This window comes from Hippocampus zosterae, chromosome 2, assembly GCF_025434085.1.
Source record: "Hippocampus zosterae strain Florida chromosome 2, ASM2543408v3, whole genome shotgun sequence".
NCBI classification, from domain to species: Eukaryota; Metazoa; Chordata; class Actinopteri; order Syngnathiformes; family Syngnathidae; genus Hippocampus; species Hippocampus zosterae.
In genome coordinates this window covers 13,811,167-13,824,398 of record NC_067452.1, presented here as the reverse complement: position 1 = coordinate 13,824,398, position 13,232 = coordinate 13,811,167, and the positions used below count along the sequence as shown (strand labels likewise).

Here is a 13,232-nt window from a genome sequence, read left to right as displayed (position 1 = left end):
TTTTGGTACAGATTTTAGCAAAGGACCAGGAAGATGACAGCTGACAGACATGATTTCCTTTTGCGGGTCTACTAAAACAATAAATGTCTATTTAACAGTGTTGGAAAGTTTGTGCAAATAATGAGGATAGGTTCCCTAGGCAAACAAAAATAGGTGGTGGTTTCCTTTTTACTGGCAAACATGCAAAGCTTCGGCTCAGTCACACAAGGTCATGAGAAACCACTATGGGATGGCTGGTACAAAACATGTTTGGCTCAGCGGTGATTCTTTCAGATGAGATGGAATCACCGACAGTCACGGTTTACTGCGTTTCTTTTGTGCTGGTGGTGGTCAGCAATCATCAGAAGTGATGTTATTGCACTCAATGCATGGCATGCCATGGCTCCAAGCGTATCAGAGGAGGGTAAAAGTACCATGACCAGCATATTTTCACACACTTCGAATAGTTTTGGTTGCATATTTTTGGAATGGTCAGTTTGTTTTGTAGTTGCTATTTTTATTTTGTCAATGTCCTTCTTGGTGAACTTCGTGCTAAATGCTACATTTCTTAAGCCTCTTTTGAAATAGGTGTCAAACTGGCTTTGGATATATCTTGAGAGTCACACAGGAAGTCATCCCTGCCAGATAGCGTTTGCCCTTCAAACGACATGCTTTCACGTCATGTAGAAAATGCAGTCACGTAATCAACCTTCCAGCTGCTGCTCTTCGATGTCGAGCGCTTCAAGCAGCTCGCCGCGGGAGGCTTGAAGGCCAAGGCAACTGCTGTGTGGATTCCACAAGGAGGTCTGAGATGCCAGCCGTATCCCGTCTTTGCCATTTGCACGGCACGTTGTTCAAATGTGATCAGGAGCTGTCTGCAGGGCTTCTTCTGGGTTCCTGTTGATGTCCACATTCTACAACATCAACATATGAACTGTGATTTCAACAAGGACACATAAGGGCGGAATTTGCCATTGAAAACAAAAATAAAAGTGAATGGAATGCCTCCTCGTCCCCTAAATAAAAAAGGAAATGCTTTTGTTTATCAATGGGGAAAAAAATAACAATCTATCATCTTGTATGTAATGAAAAAGAGTCATGACAAAACTACAATGTAAATAATTTAACACTTAGTGCATCAAGAGTAAATGCTGCAATCCAAGTCTGTGTGCCGCTCCTTCTTGTGTACCATGAGGCAGTATTGTGTAATGCAGTCATGCAGACAAACAAACACACACAATGACACTAAAAGAGCCGTTGAGAGACTTGGCTGAGGAAATCCAAGCAAGTAACGACAAGGAAACCAAGCACCCTGCAGTTCTTGTTCCTTATATATCCTCAACTAGTCTGATTGTCACCAGGGGTGGCAGATGAAACCGGGTGCGATCCAGGACTTCTTTGTTGGGTATATGTTAAATCGGACTGTGCACGAATCACTGCATTTTGAATTGGCTGTTGAAAACGAACGGTGAATCATCATTTTCCCATTTGAGTTAGAAGCAGTCATCGCATCGTGTCATCAGAGAGGAATGTTTGGATGGCGCTCATGTCCCCCACTATGTGGTGTGTCCATGTGGGGAGTCCACATGCGTGAAAGCTGAGGACGTACTGCGGTCAGCGGATACCCAGAAGGAGTTGCAAGTGTATGGGTATCTTGGGCAGGCTCATGAGCAATAAATTCAACGCTTAAGCAATCAGTCAATAAAGCCCAACTAGGCAGTGTATCAATAGCTTCATGCTGTTGGCCTCTCAAAGCAATAAACCAAAGGGAGTTTGCAAACTTGAGAAACAAACCAGCTTAGCACTAGATAGGACGAGGCTCGGTTTAAATTGGGACGAAAGTGAAAAAAAAAACCCCATGCTGTGTTCTGTCGTTGGTTACGATTACCTCCAATCTGAACCATGAGCAAAAATTTAACGAGTTCACACTCTCTCCCTCTCTCACACTCACACTCTCCGGTCCTCTGATCCTAAATATTTAACCTGTTCATACTCTTTTTCTCTCTCTCTCTCTCTCTCTCTCTCTCATGTTGACTTCAGTTGGTCTTTTAATATGAGGAATGCTTGACGTGCCCCGTGACAACTTCTCTTGCTACAAAAATATAACAGAATTGCACCGAATTTTACAATTAAAACCGGGTGCTATTGCCTTTGAAACTTTTTATATACATATACGGTACTTACAGTATATTGATTATACAGAATTATACAGGTGGCCATGTCTGGTGGCTATTTTCAACAAATGTAGAAACTTGAATTCATGCTCACAGTAATCACTGAACTCAATCAAGTCAAAGAGAAATCTAAAAGCGAAAAGAAACAAAGCCTCTGATAAGCGGTCACAGAGAGACAAACAATCAAAACGAGCAAGGAACACACACGTGATGAACACGGATATTCACATAAAACACATCCAAAGAAAGAAAGACACCAGCATGAACTATTTCTTGGACACGGTGTCTCATCTGACAGCTGTTTGTTCTTACCATAGGCTTGTCTCTATGCGTGTTGACAGCCTCGATGTTGAGGTAAAATGACTCGACTTTGCACCCTGCAACCGAGAAGAACAACGGGGCATCAAGACCGAGGGACCGCACTGTCCAATGGCGAACACTCACCGTAGGCTATTGGTGTGAGTTTGAGCACCGTGTGGAGGGGGCATTTAAGATAGGGCAGCTGGTCTTGAGAGAGAAGCAAAAGGAGGCTGACTGATTATGAAGGAATATGACCACGAGAGAACGAGATGACTCTTGTACCTGCGGGCTTGTCCAAGAAGTAGGCCAAGAGGCAGCGCATGACTGCTTGGTGGCAGATGACCAGAACATTCTCCTGCCTCTCCAGCTCCATGATGACAGGCTCCAGGCGATGCACCAGGTCTTCATAGGACTGCCACATAGAGAACTTCATGTCAGAGAACTTTTCTCTACTCTTTCGAGGCAATGTCACCTACAACTGAGCTGAAAGGTCCAAAGCAGAAACTGCCGTGAGGCACGTAAGAGAACATCTCTTTACCTGAAAAATATTTGGTTGAACTCAGGAAATCAAAAACTTGTCATAAAAGAACACATGATGAACACATTGCTTTTTACTTGAGGGGTGGTGGGGGGTGGGGGATTTGGGAAAGAAGAGCTTCAGGACATAACGAACATACATCCTGTAATTTCTGAAATCATCTGGAAATTTCAATTAGCTCCCTTGGCAAGCAGAACAAGGTGATTTGTATTGTATTAGAATAAAAAAACTAGTTGTATGCTTCCCTTAGCCCTGATCTTGGAACTGATCTCGTGTCCATTTTTGTCTTAGTTTTCACGTTACCTGGAAATAGTCAAGCACCTGTCTGAAAAGGTCTACAACTACACAGTCATGGCAGGAGTCGTCACTTATTCAACCAAATTGCATTTGCCCATTTCCAAGTAAAATGAACGTATTTCCACATGTGGCACTTGCGCAGATTTCTGAAGTCCTCAGAGGTCGATGACTTACCTCGCCCTTTGGATAACGATAACGAAACTTGTCCTGGTCCCTCAATGCAAACTCTTCGGGGTAATGCTCCTGAATCTCCTCATAAGTGAACTCCTCGCACACACCCTCAGGGCAGCAGGAAACGAAAAATAGACAATTCAACTGAGGAAATGTTGCACACTGAAAAAAGAGATACCGTTTCCTCCTGAGACTGTGATTAGTTTTTAGTCTTGGACCCAAAATTTAGAAACCACCAACTGACACCAAAGGCTGATAAGATTTCAAACGTGTTATTGATGCCACGGTTATTATTTAGACCTATTTTGGAGATGATTATTGATTGCGGTGGTTATACTGGAGTTATTTATGATAAGCGAATGATGCTGTGCGGTACAGAGAGTCATTTTTCTTTTCTTAAGTTGGTGAATGTGGGTTGGAAATCTTATTTCCTGTATGACAGAGTCTGCGACTGTCAATCTCCTTACTGAAGCGAGTATAGACAGATGAACCTGAGTAAACCTGTAATTTTGTTCAACTATAGTGTCCTGAGACTCATAGACTGGATTTGACGCAAACCGCAGTACTTTCAAGATATTGCAATGACTTTACCCAGTATCAGAAGTATCGTTTGTTTTAAAGAAAGTGAAGGTTACACTGACAAGTTATATCTGCACGAAAGGTGGAAGCACTTAGGACTACACTTTGATTTCACTCACTTGCCTCATTGAATCAGAATGAAACTTACTGCATCAATTTCATTGAGAGCTTTCCACTGCTCATACTGGACGCCCAGCGTGTGTGCAGTTTGGATGGTTCTCTTCATGTGGCTGGTCCACACCTTCAGGTCCTTAATTTTCTGACTCTGGATGAAAGTCTTCAAAGCAGCAGCATACTGTAGACCAGGAATTGAGCTTGTCAACTTTATATCTGATAGAAGTTGTTTCAAGGCACTCTGCCGGGAATAGGGATTAGGTGTGAAAACCTAGAAATCGCAGATAATTGGTGGCCAATGACTTGCGTTGAGAGAAAAAAAAAAGAACGGCCCCAAATTACTTTGAAAAATGCAGATTTAAAAAAATAAAATCAAGATGCATTTTCTCAAAAATGGGGAGAAAAGGAGTGTTGTCATTTTTGACAAAATATGCTTGGTCAGATCTGGAAAATCGTTCACGACAGTAAATGGGGCCAAGAATGGGGCTAAAATCTCATCGTCTGAACCAGGCACGAGTCGTCTTCCACCCGTCAGGTGTTTCGGTGCGCGACACTCACTTCATATCCTCTGACAGACAAAGAAGAATCTCCGCCGATGCGACCAAGAAGATTGAGTTGGCTTTCCCCATGGCGGCTCAGGTAGATGGACCTCGGTGCAACGTGGATGTTCATTAGATAGTAGACGATCCTGCTCTGGATATGGTCCTGGACCAGATTGACCAGGTATCTTTTACCCACTTCATAGATTTTGATGTAGGAGAGCTTTCTGTTCAATGAAAACAAACTTGAGAGACGCAAATTTGTGCGAGAACATTCTCTATCCTGACTCAGCACCTGTCTTTTTCGTCGTCTATCGGCATGTAGCTGGACTTGTAACACTCAATGCGCTGCACAAAGTCTTCCATGGCTTCCTCCATGCTGCGATTCACGTAATCTGGACTCCCAAATTTCACTTGCTGCGAAGAACGTGCGTTTCAGATACTTAATAGAGGGCACTATTTTGGTCTGCTTCCCAAAGAAGCACCATATATTTTCGCTTGGTGTTCATTTTTTTTTCCTCAACCACCTAACAAGATGAACCAAAAGATTCTGAGTATGAGACCGCGGGATCTGCTCTTTTGTGAATAGCGGACAAGTGATGAGGGCTTCTGACCTTAACATTCTCTCCAATTATTTCTGGGTCGTCACAGATAGACTCCACAAAGAAAACCTGGACACAAACACTTTTAAAAGACAACGTGTTGGAAAATGCATGCACGCACGCGCGAGCGCGTGTACACACACACACACACACACACACACACACACACACACACACACACACACACACACACACACACACACATGATAGAGCAGAGAACGGCGCTGGATCCTTTTTATCATTCCAATTGCACTTGCCTTGTAGCCTCTCTCCTTGGCAAAGCTGAGGATGTTTGCCCTTCTCTCCCTTGTGGTGTTGGTGGCATCAAAAACCTGCGTGAGGCACATTTGCTATCAAGGCTTTGAGCTCGCCACTTGTTTTCCATACCAGTGATAATAGTGAAAACGAATGGAAACACACCTATAAAAATAAAGATGAAAATGAAGATTCTTTATTGTGCCTCGAAGCATTGTCAAACAATATCCATTCGTAAAATGTAATCTTGCAGGTCCCCCACTTAAAACAGCAGATTAAGTACAAAAGTACAAGATTAAGTACACTTCTGCTTTTAGCCGCCTTTTATTCATCTGCACTTCTCACTAAGTAGCATGTGATTGGTTCTTCCTCCAGACTAGTTAGCAAGTCCGCCTCACAGTGCAAAGATGCAGGGCTCAATTCCAGGCTCTGGCCTCCCTGTGTGGAGTTTGCATGTTTTCCCCGTGCCTGTGTGGGTTTTCTGCGGGTACTGCCAGTTTCCTCCCACATTCCAAAAACACACATGGCAGGCTAATGGAACACTTTCAATTGTCTCCAAGTGTAATTGTGAGTGCAAATGGTCCTTTGTATACTGTATATCTGTTTCCTGTATCATTGGCTGACAACCACTTCAGGGTGTCCCCTGCCTACTGCAGGAAGACAGCTGAGAGAGGCTGCAGGGGCTGCCGCGACCCTTGTGAAGATAAGTGGTTTGGAAACTGGATGGAAGGACAATTCTATAAATTGAAGGAGAGACGCTTGTAACTCACTACCACAAATAGATATGAAAGGCCATTAAGGGACATGAATGAGGATTACCTCACGTACGCCCACACAACCAAAATCCCCTCAAACATCAGGATGAAAAACGCTCTATAGTAATTTGTGCTCGTATAATTTTCTGATATCCACATTTTACAAGCGTATATCAGAGCATTTCAGTTGCGTGAATGAGTGTTTTAAAAGTGTGCAAACATTTTTGTTTTGCTGCTGTTAGACCATTTCAGTCGTGGACATACACTAAGGAGGGGAAAAATCTGTAGTGTGTGTGAAAGGAGCATTTCAGTTGTATGTGTATCTGTGTGAGTGTGTGTGTGTGTGTGTGTGTTCTTGTACTTATGACATTGTGAGGACCGGCATGAGTTTTTAACCAGCAGAGTGAGGACATTTTGACAAAGTGAGGACATTTTGCCCGGAATAAATTTACTTACTGCATTGTCATGAATTAGCGCATTTCAGTAGAGTCCGAGATTTTTTTCAATGTGTTTGAGAGAGGTTGGATGTGAGAATGTTTCAGTTGAGTTGATGTCTTTCAGAGATTTTCATTGGTGGGAATTGGAGTGTTTCAGCAGTGTGTGTGCATGAGTGCACCTCAATCGAGCGTGTGAGAATTTGAACGTTGGTCCGACTCACCGCGACGTGACCTTGGTCACTTGTGAAGTAGGTAGTGACATCGCTGAGGGCAGCCGCCGCACACGCCCTGCAAAGCAAGGCACGTCTGTGACTTCTTCAACGCATCATCAAATCGCTTTGAGCTGTCAGTCCGTACGTACTTGCGGATCCTCATGGCCTCCTCGTTGTCCGGTTTAAAGAATTCAAAGTTCTCGTAGGTTTTGACGGCCTGGCGGCGGTACTGGCCCACGTTGAACGCTGGTGGGAATCAACAGCAATAAGCAAAGGCGCAGCCTAGTTCACGCTGAGCTGTTTTGTTTCAGGCTGAAAAACCAACTTTTTGTGGGAACCCCGATCCAGTTGAGGTAGCGGGTGAGCTTCTTGGAGATGTAAGTCTTCCCTCTGGCTGGCAGGCCCACCATGACGATGAGTGTAGGAGAGTTGCAGAGCTGCGGCACTGATGCTAGACACAGAGACACAAAGGCACAATTTGAGCCCCCTCAAGCACGATGCAGGATAAATGACGTATAATTGGTATTTTCGTATTGGGTACACTCCTCCGGGGTCTCTTCTGGACGATTCTCAGATATGGACAGCAATCAGGAACAATTCTGTGACATGGTTTACCTTGTTTGGAAAAGGCCAAATTTATTGAGTACAAGCTCGTGCCAATTCAAATGAATTCTGAAATTTGCCGTGCACTTTGAATTTTGATCTCTTCATATATACTATTGCGGTCAACCCCCATGAGGTGTCTGTGTCTTCCTTTGCCTTATATGGAAGCCCAGAAGGGGCCACACTAACAGTTTCAGCCTGTTAACTATCGTAGCTCACACGTACCGTTTTAAAGTGCTTCCCTGGGCCCTCCTAGATTCCTATTCTTTGCTCGTGCCCTCAGTGAATTGTACAAGAAGCGAACTCTGAATGAGAATCATAACGATAAAAGATTTAGCGCAACAGCTCTGATCAAAAGCTGCAATTGCAAACTGCTGAGCGCTAACAACTTCCAGTGACGTAAGCACGCACCACCGTAAATTTAAGATTTACCTGCTTTATTTTATTTTTTTAAAAATTAGTGAAAATGAAACTTATAAGATGATTAGGGTGCAGTGTATATTAACACAAAAAATATATTACTAACATGTACAAAGACACACAAATGGTTGTTTGGGACCTGTCTTAGATCTACCGGTAGATCAGGATCTACCTAATGGGCACCCCTGCTATGTACATTGACAAACAAAAAACTGTTAAATTATTCAAAATATGCCATTTAACTTGTTACCTACAGCTTTTTACAGATTAGAAGGACACATTTTGAGTTGCAGAAGCTGGTGCCTTTTCGGCTGGCAAAACAGTTCTTTTCACAGGGCCACCGAGGGGGCCACCCCCTCCAGCCCGCCCTGACAGCACTTGGTAGCTCCTTCAGCAAGAGACTGTTACACCCGCGCTGCAAGAAGTAGAGATACCGACGCTCGTTCCTACCGACTGCTGTCAGGCTGCTGAATAAAAATAACAATAATAATAATAATAATAATTAAATGATGTGAAAGACAATTATAAATAGAACTGCGATTTATCCATTTTGTGCTTATATTGCACTTAATTGAATGGTGGTTGTTGTTTTTTTTCTTCTTTCTTCTTTCTACCTACATTCTTGCACTCTTGAGCATACATACTGGAGTCCACTGGAGGGTTCCAGCCTTCACTCCTGCCTTCCCGTGTAGAGTTTGCATGTTTTCTTGTGTTTGCTGGACTTGCGTGGGTATTCTCCAGGTACTCCCACATTTAAAACACATGTGGTAATCGATTCCACTCACAACCCAGGATAAACCTAACTCCTCCTCATGGAGGACATCCACATCTACAAAGATGTTCGTCTCTCATTTGAGATGAACTCAACATCAATCACTTAACTTTTATTTACATAGCACTTTTCTTGCATGGGAAATGGCAGCAAAAAGACCCGTCTACACATACAAATAAATAATAAATCAACAGGAACAAAGCAGAACAAATGTTAGCCACACACACATACGCACGCATACACAAACTCGCCATTGCGGTTGCCATAAAATACAAGAAAGGAAAATTAAGATGAAAAGGTCAAACAAAGAAACCAAACGAGAAATATCAGCTCGTGCCAATTCAAATGAATGCCAGAGTAAAAAATATACATTTAGAAAATCACCGGTAAACAATGAAAAGATTAAGTCAGTTACAGCTAACAGACCAGTTTACAAAAGGGACACAAGAGTATGAAGTTAAGGTCAAGAATTTGCTCGAACAGTTTCAAAGTAAATTAAATGAATGAATGAATGAAAGGACAAAATCCAATTTAAGCTAAAAAGATACATCCTTAGTTGACTTTTTAAAAAGTCCCTACTCAGATTTGGAACATGCTTCCTAGTTCCTTGGCAGCAGTTACTCCTTTACTTTTAGCCAGTGCTTTGGCAGCTTCAGGCTGACCTGTACGTTAAGCGGGTAACATGTAACACGAAATGTTATTGATTTTGCGAGGTGATTGGCTGGCAACCAGTTCAGGGTGGAACCCAACTACTGTCCGAAGACAGCTTGGATGAGTTCCAGCCTGCCCGTGACCTTTGTGAGGATAAGTGGATCAAAAAATGGATGGATTTTGCGAGGTGGCGATGGTGTGCCTGCAATGAGTGCACGGCAGTTGATTGACACCCCGTAAGTAACGCCTACTCTCTCTGATTGGTTGTTTTTCTGGCGTGCTGGTGTCTTGTATACCAAATTAGAGGCCCTTCACCATAGAATAGATCACATCCATCACATACTTCTGTCAACTCACAATGACTGATTGAACAAAAAGTGTTTTTTTTGTTTGCTTATTTGTTTGTTTCTTAAATTGCTAAGTCCTCCTTAAATTGACAAATCTCCAAGATGAAAAAAAGCTTACCCAGTCGTGATTCTGCTGTTGCGCAAGGTGATTAACATGAATACACGTCGGTCATTTATAAGGCAGCCTGCAGACGTTTGTGCCGCCAACGTACCCGGATGGCTCGTGTGTGTGTGTGTGTGTATGTATGTGTGTGTATCGGGGCCGGGCGGGGGAGCTTGTCGGCCTCCAGGCTGTTCGATTATCAATGGATTATGCCGCATGAGCAAAATGTTGAAAAGACCGTGTCACTGACAGAGCCTAATGAGACTCAGCTCGGTCTAGTCTGGCTGGCATGGCACCAACACTGTCTGGATCCCCGACAGTATGTGAGGGATGCAGGATGACGAAGACGCAACACACATTCAGCATGAAACAAATCAATGTGTTTACGGTGGCATCCAAAAGCCTTCCTTCTCTCTGGTGCCTTCTGTTCTCCACTGCAATTTTTCTCAAACTTTGCCAAGCCAAGACGCATATCTCAATAGAAACATCTTATTGCACAACACCAAAGAAAATGTCACGAAAATTCTATACACTGAAATACTGATCGCCCGAACTATCTCAATTGACTTACGCCCGGCCCCACCCCCTTTTAAGACTGGTCCCAGGATCTCAATCAATGAAATATCTCAAAAACGGATGACTTTTAACCGCTGTTTATTTATAGCTTTTTTAAAGTCATCTCATCATTGAGGTTCTGTAAATAGGAGGGCAGTGGTTGCCCACAAAATTTGTGAATACAGTATGTGAATCCATGATTGCCTTCTCTATGAATATGACGACTCAAATTAAGTACATGCAACGAAAGTACTTCACTATTTCCCACCACGACACAAAAGATGTCACAAAAAGTATATACAAAAGGGGTGGCCAACCAGTCGATCGCGATCCACGGACTGGTCCCAAGTCGCCAGCTGAGGTTCTAGGGGGAAATGGGATGGGGGGAAGGAGATTGTGTGTCTGTGTCCGTATTAATATTAGATATTTTTGTCTGAGTGTATACTGCACTCTAAGTATCTTATCAGTTTCACTTTCACAAAAAAGCACATTTTAAAATATTTCTTCAATGATTACATGTACGTGAAAAATAATGAGATGATCAAATGAATTATTTCACACAACATTAGCTTTTTACATATATGAAGTACCCCTTAGCCAAGTCGAAGCAATAACAAGCCTCCAGGTTGGCAACACTCTGACACTTGTGGAAACACAGGCATAACATCCTGTCCAAAGTTGGGCCTTCAAAATAAAGCAAAGCACTATCACAACAGTTTCACCACACTTTGCTTGGTCCTGTGATGGCTTATTGAGCATTCACATTCAGACTATTTTGCACTTTTTTGAGTGTGACGGCAAAGTAACATTTGACCAAGTGGCGAAACTATTATTATATTGCGTGACTTTATTTTGGAGAATCTGACCTTTGACAGCATTTCTGAAACTGATGTTACCTGAGTGTGGCTGAGAAGTCCGGAAGGCTTGTTATTGCCAATTTAAAGTCTTCAATGAAGCTGACGTTCATGTGTTTGGAATGTTTGAGGAAACCAGAGTATCTGGGGAAACACCATGCAGGAATGTCACAGAGGCCAGATTTGGAATCTCTCACCCTCAACCTCAGAACTGTGCGACTCACGATTCCACGAATGGCACCCAATGCTAATCATACAACACAACCACAAATGGGGCGGGGCTCTCGGCAGCTCACCTGTGCTGCTGTCACACCTTCTGCGTCTCACCGTGTGTTCTAGCTGGGGAAGCTCCATTGCGTACGTCCGCCAGATGAGCTCACGCAGCCTGGGACAGAAGAAGTGATGCTCTTTTTAAAGACATCAAGCCCCTCGTGCCCAAGTTATTTGCCGGCAAACCCCACTCCCCCACCCGCCACAGCCCGGTTTTCATGACACATGGACATATGATACCAGCACAGTGGTGGATGTCCTTTAATGTTTGCCAGGGCTGAAGTTCGTAATACACCACACACACACACACACACACACACACACACACACACACACACACACACACACACACACACACACAGAATGCAGAGGGTGAGTCCTAGCTCGGGCAAAGGCCATAAGAAAGTGAGAAGTGTTTTTATGTATACTGTATTTAGATAAGATAGCGAGAGCTCCATCAATTTTAATTGTTTTGTTTGTTCGTTCGTTTGTTTGGGTTTTTTTTTTATAATGTCAATCGTTGGCCAAATTAGATTTTAGGGCCCTCTATTTCTGCCCACAGACCTGTTTATGATCATTCATGTCAGACATACGTACTTCTCGGTGGAAAAAAAATCTAGCCACAACTAGTCAATAAAGTCATATGCTTTGTATGTCATTCGACCAAAACAGAGAAAACCCTGTGAGAGAAAATGCTGTGATTATTTTAAGCATCTTCTCTACCAGTGTATTTGGATATGTGATGTGTCAGTTAGCGACCCGGTAGTCCAGTGGTTAGCACGGTGGCTTCACAGTGCTCAGGTACCGGGTTCAATTCCAGCTCGGGCCTCCCTGTGTTAAGTTTGCAGGGTCCGATTACGGGTTCGGCCTGCCTGTGTGGTGTTTGCATGTTCTCCCTGGGCCTGCGTGGGTTTTCTCCAGGCCCTCCGGTTTCCTCCCACATACCAAAAAAAACATGCATGGCAGGCTGATTGAGCACTCTCAATTGTCCCTAGGTATGAGTGTGGGCGTGGATGGTTGTTCGTCTCTGTGTGCCCTGCGATTGGCTGGCAACCAATTCAGGGTGTCCCCCGCCTACTGCCTGAAGACAGCTGGGATAGGCTCCGGCACCCCCCGCGACCCTAGTGAGAATAAAGCGGTTCGGAAAATGGATGAATAGATGGATGTGTCAGTTAAAAAGATGATATGGGAGATTAATTTCTTCAGAGGGTGGTGAAACAGTGACTATAATTGACATTTCAACAGGTAAGTTGATAAAAAAAAAGACATTATGAAAACTCTGACATAGTTAATATGCACAACGGCCAATTCATTAGCTGGGTTCATATTGCATTCGCATTTCTTTAATGTATTCAGGACACAAAGAACTCAGTGAATTATAGACAAGTAACTGAACTTTTCAAAGGCAACCTGTGAAGTAATTTCAAAAAACCCCAAGTGAAATATTTGTATTTCACCAGTAAAGTAATTCGACAAAAGAAATTAAAACATGAAAAAAACCCATCTTTTTCTTTTAGAATTTTGACAGAAGTAATAATTTTTCCAAAGTGAAACTCTTGGCGAGAGACAAATCCAAAAGTGTGACGTCAATTCAAGAGCAACAATGGCACAGCTCAATGTGGAAAGTGCACAAAGCCAGTCAGAAATTGATTCACAAAGTGATTTTTCAAACTTCTCTGAGGGGATCCAGGTATTTCAAGAGTTG

General features: G+C 43.1%; 1 protein-coding gene across 1 annotated transcript; it reads right to left on the bottom strand.

Moving 5' to 3' along the window:
- LOC127596002 (6-phosphofructo-2-kinase/fructose-2,6-bisphosphatase-like) lies at nucleotides 1–11,737 on the bottom strand. The gene is made up of 14 exons (XM_052058132.1): nucleotides 11,554–11,737; nucleotides 7,278–7,403; nucleotides 7,102–7,198; nucleotides 6,962–7,028; nucleotides 5,551–5,625; nucleotides 5,306–5,362; nucleotides 4,987–5,108; nucleotides 4,711–4,918; nucleotides 4,187–4,333; nucleotides 3,463–3,567; nucleotides 2,736–2,865; nucleotides 2,598–2,660; nucleotides 2,466–2,530; nucleotides 1–893 (listed from the first exon to the last, which is right to left on the bottom strand). The coding sequence occupies exons 1-14, from the start codon at nucleotides 11,609–11,611 to the stop codon at nucleotides 834–836; spliced, it is 1,380 nt and encodes a 459-aa protein (XP_051914092.1). The 5' UTR covers nucleotides 11,612–11,737; the 3' UTR covers nucleotides 1–833.
- Nucleotides 11,738–13,232: the final 1,495 nt, after the last annotated feature.